This window comes from Falco cherrug, chromosome 2, assembly GCF_023634085.1.
Source record: "Falco cherrug isolate bFalChe1 chromosome 2, bFalChe1.pri, whole genome shotgun sequence".
In the NCBI taxonomy this organism is placed as follows: domain Eukaryota; kingdom Metazoa; phylum Chordata; class Aves; order Falconiformes; family Falconidae; genus Falco; species Falco cherrug.
Genome location: NC_073698.1, coordinates 43,595,048 through 43,617,251, shown reverse-complemented (window position 1 = coordinate 43,617,251; position 22,204 = coordinate 43,595,048). Strand labels below are relative to the sequence as shown.

Here is a 22,204-nt window from a genome sequence, read left to right as displayed (position 1 = left end):
TTTTTTTCTTTCTGTTGCCTGCCTTCTCAGGTCTGTTAAATGATGCAATTTGGTGGTCTTCTTAGGCAGTGGTAACAGAAACAAAGGTTCTTTACTAAGAATTTCAAATAATCATGTAATGTCATCATTTCACTAGTGTTTTATTTCAAAAAGCACTATTAAAATAATACTGAAGTAGACCATTTCAGCCATATTCTAGTGCCTGTCTAGGCAGTATGGGTATTGATTACTATATGCCTATTCATAAATTATTTATATTAATAATATTGCATTTACTTGAATCATAAAATCCTCTGCAATAAAATAGTTTGACCAGGGCTCATTGCACTCTGATTTCCACAATTAGAAGTCTGCATTTTATTTTTCTTACAGACATTCTGTACTCACATTGCTGGAGCCCTTCTGTACTCTGTGTCAAAGAAATGTATATGCTTATAAATGAAAACCTGTAATTTAGGTTTAGTGTTTTATTTCTGTATGTTTATATTTACTTTAAATGTTCAGTAACAAAGATACAGCTCCATAATATAAATAACAGCTCAGTAATACCAATAGTTACAAATTTTAGTAACTAGTAGGAATAGTGAAATTTACTTTTATCAGATGACCCATGAACAATCCACTCTGCACCACTTAGGTGTTACTTAGACTTTTGATTAAAATCTTGATGTCCCCTGGGAGGAAAGGCAGTATAAATACATGCATAACAAATGTGGTCCTTGAACTTTTATACATCTGTGTACATTGATACATGCCAAACATAAATTTATTCACCTTCAGGCTGCTGCAGAGACTCTTAGATTGTATAGTCTACAGAGGTTACATAGGAAGACCTTTTTCTTACCCAACTCCCAGACCAGCTCTTCAAGAGGCTATGCTTTGCTGGAGAACACAGTGCTGGTGGCATGTTTTGAGCTTGCCTCTCTCTGGCTGTGGGGGAAGAGCCCACTGAGCCTCCGATGTGGCCTTTCTGCATCCCATGAAGCAAATCTGTCCCTGTGCATGCTGCTTGTTGTACAGGTAGTTTGGGTAAGGGCAAGAAAAAATTCAGCAAGGTCTTCCTTTTCTCTGTCATTTATCAGGAAATAGGAGCAACCTTTTGACCTCCCTTAACTATCTCAGCAGTCAGCGTATTTATATAAATAAGTATAGAGTCTGGGGCAGGTACAGAACAGTTGCAAGTCATTTGCCTGAAAATTTTTTGACACCATGGTGATTGGAATCTCCTGCTTTCTTAAGGTTTAGGATAAAGCTTCACAACAATGTAAAACTTAGTCAACAAGGTGTTTAGACATGACAGAGCTAAACCCAGGATAAATGTCCAGCTGCACCCCATAAGCAGGTTCCTGTCAGGGCTGGAAGTGCAGCCATGCCTGAGGAGGTGTCCCTCAGCCAGGGATGCTTGCCAGGCTGCAGGGGCACCCACCCAGCCTGGGTATTACGGCACACCTCAGGAGGGAATGGGTATTTTTCTTCTCTTTAATCTAAACTGAGATGCTGAAATCATCACATATTTGTAGCAGATATTTTTAAGAAGTATGAATGATATCAGGATTAGTGATAGAATTGAAAGAATTGACGACACTGTAGATGGCATAAAGAATTATTTCAAGCTACCTTTAGAAATGTAATGCATTGAACAAGAAATTTATCAGGAATAGATTTTTCTCAAGTGTCAGCCACATCAGCTGGCACTTGCAGCGTACTTTTTGTGCAAGTCATACTGTAAACTGAAATGCAAAGTACATATGGGTAGGAAATCCTTTTCCTGTGAATTGTCCAATCAGTCTTGCATTGTTTGAAATTACCATCGCCGCATACTTATCTTTTCATTTTGTATAGGAAGATTGTGAAACTTTGAAGAAGCAGCCATTAAATCTTTATTTTCTGTTAGTTTTATCTGTGTGCTAGTATTATTTTTTTTTTTTGCAGTTCAATACCGAAGTGAGTCGTGGGTCTTTTCTGCTAGTTAAGTATTTGTGAATATTACCAGAAAGAAGTGATGATGTCTAATAAGTTTGGTTTTATGTAAGTGCTGTTCTAAATTAACTAAAGAGTAGGATAAAAGGTCATGAATTACCTTTAGCAGTATCTGCAAATATAACCCATTCTGCAGTTTCTGTGTGTAGCAGGCATCTATACTCGGAGACTAAGTGGTGAATAAGAGTCTGACTATCAAAAAGCAGTTGCTGGGATCTAAGTCACAATCAATCTCTGTACTGATAGTTTTGTATTTGAGTAGTAACTTGAACCTTATTTGCCATAACATAGCTACGTGCAATAATAAATACCTTTGCAATTAATTCTTATTTTAATTCTAAGTAATTGCATCTAGCAGATGCTTTGATGCACAGAAGTATCATATAATCCATGTAATTATAGTTTGTGCCTATTCATTTATTAGCTACATTTACAAGCAAAAAGTAGGTTTGTATTTTTTCAAAATATATGCTTAGTAAGCACTAAATCTAAGACTTATAAAAACTTTATCAATATGTTCTAATTAATATTTGCTCTTTTCCTTAAGCTATTATAAGGATACTTAATGCACAGCCTAAAATTAGAGTTGACAATTGCAAATACAATCCAACCAACATAGTAATAAAATCAATACTTACATTTCCCTTGGGGCCACTATTTACTGTTTGCTGTGCCATTTCCTTAATGGAATGGCAGTTATGTTTGCAGAAACCTTGTAACTACAATTTTTATATTTTAACTAAAAGCAGCTTTCCTGAAGTGGTATGATTAAAAAAGAATCTGGAGTTGCTTTCAGAAAATTGCTGTAAACATTTTGCGGCTAGTTTTAACAAAGACTAAAAAGGAGCATCTTTTCATAGTAAATGTCACTGAATTCTAACATGAATTATTTGTAATGTCTAAACTCCTTTCATTTGCATTGCAGTAGACATTTGCCTTAGTCTTGAAATACTTCCTTGATTAGTTTTTACTTTCATTTACTTGGTTCAAATTATTCTTAATCACTGGAAACTCATTCCTGTGTGGAGGTCTGCAATGTACAAAGTGTACAAGGGAGTCTGGCAGTTTATTTGACTTAGCAAATTAAAATAATGGAGGAAAGTATGATCTTCAAGATGAGTCATCGCAGCTGTTGCACAGATCTAATTCTAGTCTTTTGACTTGGTGCTTCTTTCACTGAAGTTTGTCATTATCTGGCAGGGCAGCAAATGTTTCTGTGCCTTGGAATAAACTGTATAGTGCAGAAAGCTAATCCTAAACTACTTTCACTGCTATTCCGCAACTATTATTTGAATAGTATTCATATAAGCAGTTCACTTGTAGTCTGCCTCACTGTCTATTTATATTCACTGTAAGCACACTGCATGTTAGGAATACTTGAATATCCATTCATATGACATTTCAGGATCTGCTTTTGTTCCATTTGTGACGATATGCCAAAATTGCAAGATATGGCATACAAAAGAAATTTTGAAATATATTAATTTGAAAGCACTGGAATTAGAAATGCTTTGTTTTAATGATGTGGAAAGTATACATATATTGAAAAGTATCTAAGATATATCTAATATATCTATAAATGTGTAATATGCTACAAGATTCAGAATCATAAAATCATTTAGGTTGGAAAAGACCTTTAAGATCATCAAGTCCAACCATTAACCTAGCACTGCCAAGTCCAGCACAGTATAAGCCAATACATTAATTGAAAAAGGTATTTCAAAAAATTTCTGCAAATTAAGATCACATAAAATGAAACTGCTGTGCAACACTAGCAGTTTAAAGATAATGTATCTTATGAAAGTCTAACACTTAATTATGTAAAATGAAATAAGCATGAAAATTATAATTGAACTGTAGTCCTGATACATTCATAGAACAACCCAAAATATGCTGAACTGAACTAAAAACATACTAGAACAAAATGGAAGTTCAGGACAAGGTACTTCAGTTCTGAATGTTTTTATAACTTTTACATTACAAATGTTACTTAAATTGCAATGTTCCTAGTAACTTCTCTGTTAGGATGCTTTTAAAAATCATGTTGGATCTCACCTGTTACACATATATATATAAGAAGATGCATATATGTATACATAGCACAGTTTGTGTATAGGCTGTGTCTTCAGTAATCACTGTTAGAAATTTGTAAAATTTTAAGCTGAAATTTTTATCTAAAATATCTCTCTTTCATGTCTACCCTCAGGCTGTTATTAATTGTTCTAGGTTTCAACAGCAGCAATGATTCAGCTTCTACAAGGAATGAGTCAGGAGAGACTAGGAATATATTTCAATATTCAAATATTTTCGTTTGGTTTAATGCTTCTAGAGCTTTGGAGAAAGGAGTTAAAATTTGCCATTAATGTGATACTGAAATACCTGGTCCTGGTCACTTGAAAATAATTCTGAATTTTGCTAAAATAGAAATTTCTGCAATTGTGTTTCATATGCCCATTAGACTTGTTTAGAAACTTTGTGATCTCCTGCAGCTGCACTGCCATGGTCCACACACACAAGTCTCCATGATCCTGCTAAACCTGATCACCAGTTTTGGAAGAAAAGAACATTATTTTGGAACTGCTAACTGTTGTTGGCTAAATTATATTGGTACTAGCATTTTCAGCACTTTATGGCTGTTACCATGGAAGAGTGTCTCACATTGGGTTTTTTTGGTTGTTCTTTTTTTTTAATATTATTTGGCAGGTGTAATTCCCTGCACTTTACTAATACAATGCTTTATAACATCCTTCAAGGATGCTGTATTTCTTGACAAACTCACTAGGTTGTCCAGAAGAGGTTACTAAGATCAATCTGACTTCCACACATACCAGTGAAAAACTTTGTGTTAATCTGATGGAAGCTAGATTAATCCCATTATCATTAAACAAAACAACCAACAAACAAAAACCCTATGTGCTTGAAAGTTTCACCAAATATGCTTTAATTCTTTGAGTCTTAGAATTTATTTTATGCAAACCCACAGTACTTAGTGGCATCAGCAAACTTCATTTTCATTAATATTTGGCTGAAGTAATTGTGTGAACAGAATCCTAGACCCATTCAAGGAAACATATTTTGAAACAGGATATTGAAAATAAAGTCCATAGGACAACAAAAGTCAGTTTACGTGCTGATGTCAGCATTTGTGTGTGGTGATAAGGCCAAGCTCTTTTCATGATAAAGATAAATTCATATCCAAATCTTTAATAAAAAACAAAACTGATGTTAGCTTTTCACATTAAAGTCAGAAGCGTCTGTAACTCTTCCCAGAGACTCAATTGTTAGGAACAAAAGTTATGTCCTGTTAGGAAAAAAAAATTAATCACTCAAGTTATTACGTAGGGTGTACTGTGTATTCCAGGCTCAAGGTTTATACTGAAACCTTTGAAGAGGCTGCCCATACCTACCAAATGTTGTAATTGATACAGAATCGCTGCTATACAACAGCTGCAATAACAAGGTGCTGCTGCCTTTACTTTAATCTACCTTTCTTTCTGCAGTTTATTATGTTTTGAATTTATTCTTTTGTAGATCTGTGAGCTATCTTTCTTATGGAAATTAATCTTTTTAAAAGATTTGTACTCTCATTTTCAAACACTAATACATTCATTCAAGTATCCCATTATTCAGAACCAGCTGGCTTTTTATCTAGTGATATTTACTTCAAAAAGCCAAGTTAAATGGTATCATAGATTAATTCTCAGGGCACAGGAAAGCTTTTTTAGAGAAAAAGAGATTTGGTAATTACTTAGAATATCGCAATAAAATCACAGAACATGTCAAAAATGCGTTATATAATCTGTCATAATATGAAACTTCAAAAAAGTTAATTCACTGAATTGAACATAATATGTGGCATCAGTATATGATTTTTAAGTGGAACATTATGTAAGGATGAAACTTCGCAGTGATTTATAATAAGCTATGTCATGATTTTTGGTTATGTATTTTTTCTTTGCAGAAAGCACTGAAACTTCAAAAAGGGCATTATCCACTGAAATTTCTTACATAAATCAAACTCGAAATAAGACACATTTTACAATTCAATTTAAGATCCCACAGAGACAATAATGTTGCAAGCTGTGCATTTTGCAGAGTAATATAGTAATGTCTAGTTTGCATTTTTGAAAAACCAAATTAATCACACTTTATTGAATATGTTGAAGCAAACCTAAAATTCATCTATTATTAAAAAACTTGTGCAACAAACACAAACTATATTTTATACATAAAGGACAAACTCATTTATTCATTAGGTTAAAACACTTGGCGTTTGCATTTTGTAGCTATGAAAAAAATGACATTTGCTACCTGTTCTCCTTTTTTAAATTTTTCAAAGCATTATGTTCAGAGTAATTTGCTTGAAAAATTGTACTAATACTTTAACACAGTATCAGTCCTGAAGACTGTGCAGAAATCCCTGTGGAAACTAAGGGTAGTCTTGATCTTTAAATTTCCTTTTTTAGTGAATCACTTAGCAGGAAAAATACTCTGTTATCATATATCTCATATTTATATAACATATTTTATCCCTTTACAGATTAACCACAAGATAATAAAGTTTTTAGCCAATTTTTAGCTTTTGTACATGCTTTGAGCTGACGTGCCTCAGCACTACTTTGAATTAGAACTTGTATCTCTGTGCTCAGCTGTGCTCAGACTGGTACATCAAAGCAACCAGAATGAAATTTGGGCCTTAGTCAAGTCTCAATGACTTTAATGGAAACAGGATTTCTGTCTTAATCTTTTAAAGGGAAGTATATTTAAAAATGATTTGTAGATGTTTTCCTGTTACAGAGTATAATTGTGGAATTAAGAATTCTAGGTCTTGCAGGGCCTGTAAGCTGTATGCCAAATTTGTATGCCAAACATCAAGTGCTACTACTTGTAATTCCATTTCTAGGAATACTACTCTTAAGTTATTCTAGCCTTTAGGCCAAATTTTATTTCTAGCATTTGGTTTCTAGGATAATTGTCGTCTGTTAATGATTTGTCTGTATATTTATGTCTTGATGATTTAGATGTGAGAACTGAAGCTTTTTTATTTTTGTCAGAAATCTTTATTGACTATACACTAGACAGCTTGTTTACAAAAGCAAAGATTTTGAAAAAATGTTCAAGTTCATTTCAAAGACAAAAATCTTAAATCAGAATTAAAAGTTTTTTAAAATTTGGAGAAGCAGACACAATTTCTGCATATTTTTTCCTTGAGTATCGGGAAAATTCTGGCCTTTGTAGCAATATTTTAGTTCAAGGTCTATGCCTGAGGAGTTTTCAGTCTAAAAATTGTTGCTTTTCTTTGCTTAAGCAGCATGTATTACAAATGATCAATTCACTGGTATTTTCTTATATGTAAGCATAACACCCAGTTTGACAACACATGATGCACAGATTTTTTTCTTTGCATAGAAGTTGTGTTTGACAGTAGAAGACATCTTAGACCCCATGAGAAGCATTTAAAGAACATTAATGAGAGCATTATCAAATGAGTTTAATATTCAAGAAAATGACATATTTTTGTAGCCCGATACTTGAGAAGAATCTGCTGTGGTTTCTTTATATGCTGTAATGAACAAAGTTGAGATTGGGTTGTGCTGAAGGTGGACAGATTACGACGTCTCTGACATTTCTCCTTTATTAGTGATAATCCCAGTATACCAGTCCTTGAACATCAGACTGTCTCAGCGACCCTTAAATGATATTTGGGACTCTGCTTTGTCCAACACTTTTATCAAAGTGCAGACCTGCAAACCTATTCTTAATATTGTAACAGGGACATGAGAAAACATGCTCATCTGCTCTTGAAGGGACATCATGGTTCCTTGGGTTATACCAAGAAAATGCTTGTGGTAGAAGCTAACAGTTTTTCAGAATAACTCATTCAGCATCATGGCTAGTGCTGTGCATTAAAGAAAACACTAGACAAAGATTTACATCCAGATCCTTCTCATCTGACATGAGGCAGCTAAAAATTAGCAGTGCTGACTTTTCTGTAGTCAATAATGCTCCATAATGATGGATTGTACACTGCCAGCTCCAGTGTGGTAGAACAGTTTTGAGGTGCCTGGCCACCATAATAGAATTCAGACAACCAGCTAAGGTGTTTTCATATGGTTTCGAGAAACTTAGGGTAAATGATGATCTAGAAATATCTGATACTGAGCTGGTCAATGTAAAATGCTAATGCATGGTAACATCTTGTTTGTAGGGCTTAACTCTAAGAGACATAAGTCTGAGATACTTACTGAAGAAACATTTTTATCTGTTTGGTGTGCAGAGGACCAAACACAGACTTCTGAGAAGGCATCTAGCCCACCTTGTTATTAGATAGTAACCACTGGTTATATACTAGTCAAAAAACTTGCCCAGAAAGCAAGAGACCTGGGAACAGAGGTTATCTTTGTAAACACTGCACCCCCCATTTGGACCTGAAGAGTATTATTACTAATTTAGACAAGGCAGGGTGAAAGACAAGTACTTCTTTTGTCTATGTATATACCTGTTCTCTCTCCTGTTATGTACCTCTCCTCATCTCTAACCAGCTGAATTACTGGTCATGAAGAAAGGTTGATGGAGCTAGGAAACAGAATAAGAGATGTGCTTATGTCCTTTCCTGACCACTGAAAGAGTCTACCATCCCAGTTTTTACTAGGTGAGATGGATCGGAGGTAAATCTCTTGCTAAGAATTTCGCCTAAGACACAATTAGACATATTATTTAGGGTACAATTAAAAGGTGTATGTGTTCTTCACAAACTGGGTTGATATAAGATACTAGAATGACTAGAATGACTATAAATTCATGTAGGGTTGGTGAAGTTCACAGTACTAAATCTTGGTATAATAGCTTAGGAGAACTTTTTACTAGAACTATTACAAAAAAACCCAAACTACTCTAAAGCCAATATTGAATAAATTATTGTAATATGCTGTCATTTAACGATGTCAAACACTGGCTTGGCTCTTTTGTCTTTTCCACAACAGGTTAAAATTTTTGCCACTAGAGGTGGCTGTTGGTAGCAGTGGTCTAGGCCTCTTCAGAAGTAAAAATAAGTATCTTGTTTTAAATAACTTAAAGATAGTGATGCCTTTCCATTTTAAAAGTGATTCAAAAATGCCAAAACTAATTAGAAAGTAGTTACCACCTCTCCCCAAAAGAAATGACAAAAATCCAAGAAAATATTTAAGAAATTTACTGTTTAAGATGTATCACTTTCATATTCCTACCCTCTTAATCCAATTTCATACTTTCGGCTGCCTTTGCATTAAGGTTTTGCCTTTGATCATTTTTGAAAGGCTCCAAGTCAGAAAAACAGCAGCAGTTGTGAACGTAATAGGATATCAATATGTAAATAAATAAGACACTATTGGTAGGCTAAATCTCAAAGAGAAAATGATCTGTTTTGCATAAACAGCAGCAATTGTGAGAAGAAATTATAACAGATATACATGTGTATGTAGCTCTTCCTTAGTGAGTGAAATTCCTTATAGTCTGTTGTCTGTGTGTATGTACTGTTTCTTACAGTATTTTCACAGTGTAAAGCCCATTTGGGCCAGGACTGTCCACATGCTTTATCACATATCATTACTACTACTGCTACTGTTACTGCTAGTCATACTAGTTTTTTTTTTCATCATCATCCTGAGAAAATAATAAATTGTGAGCAGAAACAGTTTCAACAGCCCAAGAATGAGATTCAGGATCCATGAACTCTTAGATAAGATTTCCTTCTTTAAGTAGTAGAATGGCACAGTCATGTGTCTTGGGACATGGAAATATAGAAAAAACCCCTAAAGGCTTAAGTGCAAATGAAGTTACTGTAGCATAATGAAGTACTGAATAACAGCTGAGCTGTAATAATGATTCTTATTCTGTGTTGAACGCAAGTTAATATATGTTAAACTTCAATGAAGGAAGCATGATTCATGGTACGATTTTGTTTGCTAGGCTGAGCAGACTGGATTTTGAGCTGGTTGACATATATGCTCCATATACAAATCCAAATGTAGGAAAAGAGGATATTTTTTAGTAACTTTCTAGTGAACAATTTTTTGTACCATGTATTTACATGTGTAGTTTGTGTGTGTGTGCATGACATAAAGGTAAGAGATGTACACACGGATAGATACATGTGTTCTGTAACACTGAAGTGGTGAAGTTGTATACTTAAAAGCTAGAAAAGCTGCATTTTTAACATTAATATTATTCTTCTTATTGTTATTTTTATTTTTATAATTATCATCACTGTATTGCTTTGAAGCATGAGCCTATTACTGGCTGCAAATTTACAAAAAGACTTTATAACGCCTAAAAATTATAGACTATATCAGAGCGGTCATGAGAGAGCTAAATCAAACCTGTACAGGCAACTGAAGAGTAAGACAATTCCTTCTGAAGCTTTCGGTTAGCATGAGCTTCCGAAAGGAGGAGGAGATGGCTTTACAAGCCGCAGAGCTCATGCAGTCTTCTGACTTTCCTCCATCAGTTTTCTTGTGTGGAAGAGACATGGCATTGATTTGGAAACCTCTGTTCCCATGGCAGGGTGTGTTCAGCCCTGCACTGCACATCAAGCCAGAAATCTCCTTTTCCCTGGAGTTACTGAGACTTTGCTATCAAATTTGCTTAAGACTGGCTATTAATCTGTTTATTAATAAGGACTGATTTTTGATAATTTATCTTTGTTTTCTAAGAAAATATCTAAAAAAATCAGAATAAAAATCTGAAGAATAATGTTTAAGAAAGTATTCTGTGTGCAGCCTGTTAAGTGCATACTGTTATGTATGTTAAGTGCATGTTGTGCAGCATTTGTGCTGGAAATTAAAATATTCCTCTTTAGTTCAGCTTTTTTTTTTTAAAAAAAAAGATCATCAATAACAATGATTACCTGTAATATGTTAGCCTCCCTGCTTTGCATTTTCATCCCTGGTGCATCTTTTTCTGAAAAGACTCAACATGACTTTAGAGCGGCCTCCTCCCTTGATTTTAGTGCTTCAAGGCCTGTGTATCTTGCATCTTTTATTTTTCCATACTGTAACACAGCTGAAACACGTTGGGCAAAGTGGTCCAACTACTGGTATCTATCCTTCTATTTACTGAAGACATTAGGAAGCTTGGGATTGTCACTCTATGCACTTTATCTATGTGTACTTTTTGCACTTCAATATATTTACTGAGGATTTTCTGCCTTTTTTTTCTGTTAGTTTATTGTATTACAGGACTATCGGCTGTACTTAGGTGTCCTGAAAATCTGCAGAATTTTTCTTTTTGTGTTAAAGGCACAGTAAAAAGGTTAATATTTTTAAAAACTTTTTGGGTCATTCAAGATAATTCTTTAGGAAAAGATAAAGAAAAGCAGAAAGATAAGTTACTGAATAGGGATAGGGTGTATTGCTTTGGTTTGCTTTTCTTGTTTGTGAGCACTGCTAAAACAGAATTAGACACTGTAAAACTCAGACTAGGCGTAGTAAGGGTCAAAAATCATGGTCCAAACCAACTGAGAAAGTGCCTACATCAGACCAGTGTAGATGGAAAGCACAAACTCCCATCCAAATTTGTATTTTCTGCAAAGCTTAGGCCCATAGACCTGAATAACAGTGCTGTCACTTATAAGCTCAAACCTGCATCTTCTGGATCTGTTTTAGTTTCCACTGTACTAGAAATGAAGCCTGTCATACTGAGCCTATTATACTGATTTTATGGAGAAAAAAATTGAATGAACATACCTTCTTTCTTTATAAACTGAAGCAACAGGGTATCTTATGCTAAGACAACTGAAATCCATGTTTCCCAGAAAGTGTTCTAAACATGAAGTTATAGACTACTTTGCTGGGCATGTTCCGTCTCACCTGGTCTTTAAGCCTACAGAAGATATTCATATACACAATTACATACAATGAGGATATTGAGTAATATATTAATTATCTATTAAATGGGAATTTTTATAAATTAGCCCATACAATAGTCAAGATGTTCACTAAATAATTTGTGATGTTCATCATGTTCGAAGAGAGATAAAGAAAATGTAGTTTTCTGCTGATTTTGGTTGACTTCTGATAGCTCATTAGTCTTCGTATTATAAAAAATCTACATCAAGGGATTAGCTGTAGTTCTAGTTTTCTGCTCTGAAGTTAACATATTTGCTCAGGTGTACCTGACAGTAAAATGTTGTCCAGTTGTTATTTTCCTGAATACAGTGCATACAACTGCATCTATTTTTTTGTTTCTTGGTGATGTGACAAATTTACTTTTACGTGTCTAAATTGCATTATCTTCTAACATCATATAACCATAGAATAAACTGTATATTATCTATGAAATGGTAACAAGTTAGGTACTTGTGAAACAAGACAAATGGAAAATCTATTTTTAGGTAAATGTCACCCAGCCTGTAACTGACTTGCTGAGCTTTCACTTGTGTTGGATAATTTCATTATTAATTAAATGGAATTTTAAGAAAGCTTTTCCTGTGTTAGTATTTTCAGTGAAGTAATGAAGGATTAGTATAAAATATAACATGTATTCCATGGGATTCATTGTCACAGTAAAAGCATCCTTTCCCTTATTAGTTTGTATAAATTCGGTGTTTTCTGGTTCATGATTAAGCATATACTCTGATATTCAGCATGAAGAATTCCATCTTATTTCCTGGAATTACCAGTTTGTGCTTCAGATTTATTTATCAGAACATAAATACAGAAAGGGTGAGGAAAGCAGGTACATATCTGGCTTACAGTGCCAAGTGCAGTTGCCATTTCTCTGCCACTGCCAATAGAAAACTTCACAATAATATTAAAACAGTGAATGAAGCAGTCACCACGGCTTAGGCTAAAACATATTTTTCAGATTTCTACTGTTCTCTGCAAAGAAGAAATGGTATGTGATTACAAAGGTTCTCTTGGCCTCTCCTTTATGTATTTCTGTGGGAAAAATTTTATCAAAGAATAGTCTTTTTTTGGTCTTTTTTTTTTTTTCTCAGAATTTGCTGCTATACTTATTTATGCTCTGTTGTGATAATAGCAGAGCTACAAATACCAGACACATCAGCCTACTATGTTAGAGAAAATGGTAAAAACTTTCAATTTTCAGGCCACATTGCTCATGGCCTATTTAAGAGCATAAGCATGATTATATAATCAGAAAATAATGAGGCAAGGGTTTGTGAGGAGAAAAAAAAAAGAAAAAACAACACCTTATCTAGAGCAGCATACAAAGTATTCCACAGAAGTCTTGTGAAACTTATTATTTTCTTATATTGTAGCTCTTGCTCTCCTGATATCTTTGTGATATCAGAAAAGGCAGCAATACTTTTTTTTTAAAAAAAATATCAATAATATTAGACAGATGATACTGTTCACACATGGCAAAGGTCTTTTTCCTTTTAATGATGTAGCAGTAACATAGAGGTCTTATGAAAGTGCCTTTATCTGTAGGTGTCTGTACAGTCTCACAATGTTCATATATTGCAGGTAAATACTACAGCTGATTTAGGGGACTGACTTGTTAAAAAATGGTATCACAAATTTATAGCAATTCAAAGTCTAAAACACCAGGATTTGATTTGGACAGTTTTACGAAGAAGGTTCCTCACTGTCAGGATGCTAAGATTACTGGTTTTTAGCACACTGATTATGCATATTTTCCAGTGGACATAAATAGCCTAGCTAGTGAATGGTCCACTTCAGAAAAATGAGCCCACACAGCTGATACTGATGCTTTGTTTGGTAATTGTTGCTGAGATACAAATTATTTCAGCAAACACAGACGATAACGTCAAGATTAGGGGATTGAAAAAAGATCAGTAGTACACAAAAAGGAAAAAAAAAAAGTATTCTTTTAAATTGCTAGTAAAAACTCAGGCTGTCTTTTGTGTTTTTGTTATGTGATATCAGTTGTGTACATAATAGTACCTGAAACCATCCTGAGCCAGGGCTGGGATTCATTTGCCTAAAGACAGGCTTGAAGTGTTCTCTGGGATGCCGTAAAATATCCAAGTTTTGCACATGAAAGGAAGAGGAAGACCCGAGGGCCTGGCAAATAGCCAAATTTTAATTTCTAAGATCCCCCTGTAATCAAGAAAGTTTTGGCTTAGTTGCCTAGACATAGATATGTGCTACAGTCTTAGACACCGTTGAGTATCCTACCTGATCTACATCTCCAGAGAGCCATGAAGTCTGCAGGTGCAGTGTTGTACTAACCAACCCTGTAAGACATCTCTCAAATTATTTTGGCCATTTCCCGTGGTATGTACTTAAGCTGTTGAGTGGAGTCTGTGAGAAGGGTCACTGTAGTCCCTGTAACAAGGAGGTTTGGGTTCAGCTGACCAAAGGTAGGTCAGCCTCCCACAGACTGAGTTTAGCAGTCCTCCACAGCCTGTTGCCTATCACAGGAACTAAACTGCTCAGTTCACATTGTAGGAACCAAGATTTAGACAGACTAAATCCTAATGGGGACAGAATGAGAAAGGAAAAGGAGTAAGCAAGTAAGAGACGTCATTGTAAAAATTAATTTGGCATGTTTAGATCAGGGTTTGTTTGTGAGGCTGACATTGTACAGTTCAGTTTTCTGCTTGATTTTCTTGGCTGCATTACCTTCCAGTCCAGAATTGTTTCATTTATTATTATCATCCTTAGCTACCTAATTGTGCTACTAATGAATACAAATAATCCAGGCATCAGGCTTTTACAGACTCACTTCAGTGTACAAATAACGGTTTGTTGTGTAACTGCTGATTATGGGAGAAGGTAACTCACATTATGGACAATATGTGCTGAAATGTTGGTGATGGGGAAAACATTGAATTCTGCAGTCCACCTTTTAAATTATGAAAACATATTGTAATTTTTGTTCCATCAGGTTGTCCACGATGAGTAAATGTGAGACAAGCTGAGCCCAGTTTTTAAGCATGTGTACTTGCATTTGGAACTTCTATTTCAATTTTTTGAGTGCTCGTATTAGCACTATTGCACATGAAATACATAGTTGGCTACCAAATTGCCTATTCAAGTGCACATGTATGGGGCTTGAGCACTCAACATTAAGCATTTGCATTTCAAAATTGGATCCCTTGTGCTTGAAAGCCTTGAAAATGCTACTCTATGGTCAGCCTAGTGCAGCGTCAATTGAAATGCAGTTTGAATGCAATGTAGAGCTTCCAATTGCTGCTTCAGAAAGTGTTATGCTGAATCTGGAACACTTTGCATAATTTAATTAATTATGCCACTAAAAACTGATTTTCTCTCAATTTAAAGCAAACAGCTTTTATGAGGGTGAACTGCAGCACCCAGGGATATCAGGTGTCCAAGCTTTTAATCCTATTACAAAGACTTGACAACCACTGATGGAAACTGGAAAAACATAAGCCTCCAGCAGGGCAACAAGTGAAGAGGAAGAAGGCAACAGATTTTTAATACTCTTTGAAACCACTGTAGACATTAAATCAAAATCAAATGTAAAAAGTGACATAACCGGTAGCTTGCACTTCGTGTGCAGACAGTGAATAGTGTCTAAGGAATAACACTTATTTTGCTTTGACATTAATGAAAATAACTGTTTCCTCTAAGAGGAAAATCGTTCCGCTTAACTAACATGAGAAAAACACAGCAAATGGCCAAGACTATTTGTATCTGTGTCTGTCCACTTAAAGCATTCAGGAGTGCAACAGCCTGTAGTTTGAAAGTGGTTTCCAATGTTACAGATTGGATTCTGTCTATGAATCATTTTCCTTATAAACAAATGTCAACAGACAATGCCAGACTATGGGTATTAAAGAATCTGTCACTGACTAAACACTAGCCTCAAAACTTTGCTTTTGGAAGCTTATCTTCTTTCTTCCAGTTTATTACTTGGTTTGACATCACTCTAAAACAATAGGCACTGTAATTTTAAGGCAGGAGGGGGTACTGATTTAGAAAAGCTCTAATTTCTGAGCGCATAAACGGTACCATAATTGGCAATCTATGACTGACTGTGCAGAATTCTTTGATCAGGTTAGAAAGGGTCACAGCAGAATTGACTCCATCTCTGTATCGAACATCAGCACGTAACATGAAATTAACTGTACTGTAGATGATCTTGCTAAAAAATATGTAAAATATCTTATTACTGGGAATTCACTACATTATAATTTTTTACATTTTATAAATGCAAACATATTGCTTTGCTATAATATTAATATATCACGTATTATAGATACAATATATAATTATTAATATATATTTATGTATTATATGTGTTCCTTTATATATTTGACATATATATATTTATATATGAGACAAGGTACACCTGTCTTAAAGGAGAAAAGAATCTATGCACAGGAGTCAGTAGGGCTCATTGAAAGGCCTTGAAACTAGATTTGAAGGAGGAAAAGGGTAAAACCAGGCTCAGATGAGTGTGGGGGTAGCATGCCAGTGTTCAAGGGATGATATGCTAGCGAGGTCCTTTGATCTGCTGTCTTAGTGGAGGTATGGGATGGAAAGCCATGTGGCAGCAAAGATGCAAGAGTTATTGATGTGTTAGGAACCACAGAAGTGCCTGAGAATGGTCATGTAGGAATTAAGGCTTCTCCCACCCAAAAGGTGGCAGAATCAATAGCCCAGCTGAAGTGCATCTGCACTAATGCACTCTGCATGGACAGCAAGTAGGAGCAGCTGGAAGCCATTGTGCAGTAGGAAAATCATGACATAGTTGCCATCTCAGAAACATGGTGGGATGACTCACACATCTGGAGTGCTGCAATAGATGGCCATAAATTCTTCAGAAGGGTCAGGCAAGGAAGGAGAGATGGTGGAGTAGCCCTGTATGTTAGGGAGTTTTTTGACTGTCTAGACCTTGATGATGGTGATAATAGGGTTGAGTGCTTATGGGTAAGAATCAGGGGGAAGGCCAACAAGACAGATATCATGGTGGGAGTCTGTTACAGACCACCTAACCAGGATGAAGAGCAGACAAAATATTCTATAAGCATCTGGAAGAAGTCTCACCATTGTTAGCTCTTATTCTAGTGGGGGACTTCAACTTCCCAGGTCTCTGCTGGAAATACAATGGAAAGGAAGCAGTCTAGGAGGTTTCTGAGGTGTGTGGAAGGTAACTTCTTGACACACTTGGTGAGTGAGTCACCTAGAGAAGGTGCCCTGTCGGACTTGTGGGTGATGTAATGGTCGGAGGCTGTTTTGGGCACAGCGATCACGAAATGATACAAGTTTTAGATTCTTGGAGAAGTAAGGAATGGGGGTCAGCAGAACTGCTGCCTTGGGCATCTGGAGGGCCAACTTTGGCCTGTTTAGGAGCTTAGTTAACAGAATCCTTTGGGAGGCAGCCCTGAAGGCCAAAGGAGTCCAGGAAGGGTGGATATTCTTCAAGAAGGAAATCTTAAAGGTGCAGGAGCAGGCTGTCCCCATGTGCCAAAAGAGAAGCCAGTGGGGAAGAAGACTGGCCTGACTGAACAGAGAGCTTTAGCTGGAACTCAGGGGAAGAATGGAGGGTTTATGACCTTTGGAAGAAGGGGCAGGCAACTTGGTAAGACTACAAGGATGTCATGAGGTTATGCAGGGAGAAGATTAGAAAGGCCAGAGCCCAAGTAGAATTTAATATGGCTACTGCTGTACAATAAAAAAAAATATGTTTCAATACATTAGCAACAAAAGGAGGGCTAAGGCAAATCTCGATCCTTTACTGGATACAGGGGGAAACATAGTGACAAAGGATGAGGCTGAGATCCTTAATGCCTTCTTTGCCTCAATCTTTAATAGTAAGACCAGTTGTTCTTGGGGTACTCTGCCCCCTGAGCTGGAAGATAGGGACAGAGGGCAGGATAAAGCCCCCATACTCCAAGAGGAAATGGTGAGCAACCTGCTACAGCAGTCAGACACACACACAAGTCTATGGGGCTGGATGGGATCCACCCAAGGGTATTGAGGGAGCTGGTAGAAGTGCTCACCAAACCACTTTCACTCATTTATCAGCAGTCCTGGCTAACCACGGAGGTCCCAGTTGAGTGGAGCTTGGCAAGTATGATGCCACTCTACAAGAAGGGCCAGATGGAGCATCTGGGGAACTACAGGCCTGTCAGTCTGACCTGAGTGCCAGGGAAGGTTATGGAGCAGATCATCCTGAGTGCCATCATGTGGCACGTGCAGGACAACCAGGTGATCAGGCCCAGTCAGCATGGGTTTATGAAATGCAAGTCCTGCACGACTAACATGATCTCCTTCTGTGACAGGGTGACCCGCTTAGTGGATGAGGTAAAGGCTGTGGATGTTTTCTACTTAGACTTTAGTAAAGCCTTTGGCACCATTTCCCACAGCATTCTCCTGGAGAAACTGGCTGCTCATGGATTGGACAGGCGTACTCTTTGCTGGGTAAATAACTGGCTGGACAGCCAAGTATAGAGAGTAGTGGTCAATGGAGTTAAATCCAGCTGGCAGCCAGTCACAAGTGGTGTTCCCCAGGGCTCATTATTGGGCCCAGTTCTGTTTAATGTCTTCATCAATGATCTGGATGAGGGGACTGAGTGCACCCTCTGTAAGGTTGCAGACAACAGCCAGTTGAGGGGGTAGTGTTGATCTGTTTGAGGGTGAAAAGGCTACAGAGGCATCTGGGCAAGCTCAACTGATGGGCTGAGGCCAGTTGTATGAGGTTCAACAAGGAGGAGTCCCGGATCCTGCGCTTGGTTCACAACAACCCCACACAACACTACAGGCTTGGGCAAGAGTGGCTGGAAAGCTGTCTGGTGGAAAAGGACCTGGGGGTGCTGGTTGATGGCCAGCTGAGTATGAGCCAGCAGTGTGCCCAGGTGGCCAAGAAGGCCAGTAGCATCCTGGCTTGTATCAGAAATGGTTTGGCCACAAAGACTAAGGTGGTGATCATCCCCCTGTATGAAGCAGTGGTGAGGCTTCACCTTGAATCCTGTGTTCAGTTTTGGGCCCCTCACTACAAGAAAGACAATTAGGTGCTGGAGTGTGTTCAAAGAAGGGCAGTGAAGCTGGTGAAGGGTTTAGAGCACAAGAGGAGCAGCTGAAGGATCCAGGGTTGTTTAGCCTGGAGAAAAGGAAGCTCAGGGGCCATCTCATTGCTCTTTACAACTATCTGAAAGGGGGTTGTAGCCAGGTGGGTGTGTCTTTTTTCCCAAGTAACAAGCAAAGGGACACGAGGAAACAGCCTCGAGTTATGCCGGGGAGGTTTAGATTGGATATTAAGAAAAATTTCTTCACCAAAAGGGTTGTCAAGCATTGGAACAGGCTGCCCAGGGAAATGGTTGAGCCAACATCCCTGGAGGTATTTAAAAGATGTGTAGATGTGGCACTTAGGGACATGGTTCAAGTGGTGGACTTGGCAGTGCTAGGTTAATGTTGGACTTGACGATCTTAAAGATCTTTTCCAACCTAAATGATTCTATGATTCTATGGTTTTCAGTGGATTGTTTGGTGGTATTATTATTGTTATTATTATTATTGTTATTATTATTATTATTATTATTATTAATTTAATGAAGCCCTAAGTACTGTAAAACCAGCTTTAATATTTATGTACACATGCCCTAAGATTGAATGAATAACCATTTGGAACTACCTGTCTTTCTCTATTGAATCTACATCAACACCTACATTTTGGCTAAAATTAAATTTTTGTGTTTAACTCTCATTTCCAGAGTATTATTTTATAATAGAAGAATATTCAAAATAAGTAAAATATTTATGTCATAGTGGCAAAAAGCAGAAAATCAGAAAAAAGAAAATTACAGGGAAAAAATGTCTTTATCCAGCTAAGATTTAGCTCATTCAATTACATATGTTTGAAATAGGCTCATTTTTTTGAGAGTCTCTTAAGTTCTCAAGATACAAGAAAACATGTTCACTTCTCAGAGGTGATGAGATTCAAATCATGTATTAACTAACTCAACTATGTATGCTGCGTAAAGGTTGTGACAATTTCTTGTAAAATAATAAAAGTATCTGATATAATTGATTCTTTTCATTGTTTCATGAAATTGCTTTGTTTGATTGTAGGAGGGTTTGGACTGAATTTTCATTACCTACTTCTGAACAATTTACACTGGGATTGAGACAGTATTGAGCTAATGAGTTAGAATTTATATTGAGCCTTAACTGATTTCATGAAGTAACTAGGGAAAGAAAATCATGGTAATAATGTAGTATTTTTCATTATAAACTATGTTGTACATCTTTTACAATCAGGTTTTTAATAGATCTAGAGAAATTAAATTGGAATTCTACCAACTTTTGTGCTTTTGTCATCCGATGAAGATGATGTTAAAAAATGTCAAGACTAATGTGCTAATCCTGTTTCTACTGAAGTAAGGAGGAGGTAGTATCAGTTGTTTTTCAGGCCCTGTTGTTCATTAAGTAGTAAAACATATATACAAAACCGTTCAGAAATAGGCACATTGCTCTAATCCCTAATGCTAAATAGTAATTGAGTATAGATTAAATAAGTTTTAACTGATGCTATCCTAAAGTCCTTATCAAAAGAAATTCCCATGAAAGTAGTAGAAACTTTCAAAGTCAAGAGGGTGAAATTGTGCTCTACATGAAAAAGGAAACAATCATGTATTGCTGATGGGTATATTAATACTGCTGAGAATGCATGCATATATACATACTTATTAATATATTCAAGCATTGTTTATTGATTGTATATGGTAAATAAACTCATATAATGAGTGTATAGATAACTTTGCATAAACATACATATACTCAATTTCAGCATTATACATAAATATGCAGCATGAGTAATGTAAGTCATCAGATTGGAAGATTTTAAAATTTTCATTATATATAAATGTAAAAATTCATAATGTTATATGATTTTTTAGTATTGTCCTTTAGTAGTACCCTTCTTTTTAATTCTGTGGGTATTTTTTATGAGGAGGACTACATTAGTGAAAAAGAGTATTTCTCAAATATATGAGTTATTGCTCATCTTAGCACTTATTTGTCCACATTCTTCCTTGCTGTTAGTCTATTCCACTCCAGAAGACTGCAGGAATCAATTAATAATCCCTTACTTTTTAATTAATAATATGAAATAAAAATTGAATTTACAAAATAGAATCATCAGACAAACACATATGCATGCATGTTGGTGCCCTCAGTAAATTAATTTTTTAGTTACTTCCTATAATGTTTTATTTATTCACCAATAAAAGAAGAAATATGACTGTAGTTTAAATTTTAATTGGCATAACAGGCAGTATTCTTTTTTTAGTTTTTTTCAGGAAATTATATTCTCTCACACATAAAGCAAATGCCATATATAGTTTTACTTGCTAAGGATGGCAAAAGCGTATGTAAAATATACCCCAACACAAATTTCATGTGAATGAGCACAACTATAATACTTTTAGGTTTGTGTTCTAACTTAACTTAAAAAAGTTATCCTTACATATCTTTTTTCAGAGGGTGGAAATAAACACCTCAAAACTCTTTCCCCCAACCCACATATTAAAAAAAAATATAAAAAAATATAAAATTTGCCACGTGCAGCAAAGGTTAGATTGCTGGCCTTTCTCTCAAATTCAGACATTGAAAATTAGGAGTTTTCCTTCATCCAAATAATGTATATTCATTCCCCACAGGCAGCAGTGATGGTTCTTGGGATAAAGAAAAACTTCAGTCTCCCCCCACCCAAGGATCACAGGCCTCTGTTAACCACCCCAACTTGCCTGGACAGCATAATGTTCCAGTTAGCCATCCTCTCAACCCTCTTCAACAGAACCACCTTCTGCCAAATGGTACGGGTTGACATCTTTCAGCACTAACATCAGCAGTTTTCCAATTCCTGTCTTTATTTTGTGTTTATATAAATAGGCTGTGAAAAATCAAAGATGTGGGAATATTGGAATACTTCCTTTAAAGTGTTATGCAGGGGAAGCAGAGACAATAAAGAACAAATACATATGCAATAAAATTGATACTTAAAATAACTGCTAACCTGTGCATCAGTGGCATAATAATGCATTGCTAAGGCACCTTGCAGCAGATATTAAAAAAGACAATAAACAGCCATTGCTTAGCAATGATATCATACATTACACTGATATGAACAAACTAAGAGGTCTAATAGTCTCTCCTTGTGGCTAGAAACCCTCCATGGTTGCTAGTGATTTACCTATACATATCCCGGAAGAGAACTGACATATAGTTGCTTTGTCCTATAATGTGAACCGAACCATCTTGTCATCCATCACTTGAACATTGTCCATGAGGAG

The 22,204-nt window shown here is 36.1% G+C and overlaps 1 protein-coding gene across 6 annotated transcripts in view; it reads left to right on the top strand.

The window, feature by feature from the left end:
• DACH1 (dachshund family transcription factor 1) overlaps positions 1–22,204 on the top strand; it is a 369,849-nt gene that overhangs the window by 226,537 nt on the left and 121,108 nt on the right. For 3 of the 6 annotated variants that reach the window (XM_055702636.1, XM_055702635.1, XM_055702637.1), the window contains exon 4: positions 21,572–21,727. The exons of the other annotated variants lie outside the window; for them this stretch is intronic. In XM_055702636.1, the coding sequence (XP_055558611.1) occupies positions 21,572–21,727 (156 nt within the window). The remainder of the gene's footprint in view (positions 1–21,571; positions 21,728–22,204) is intronic. 6 annotated transcript variants of the gene reach the window in all.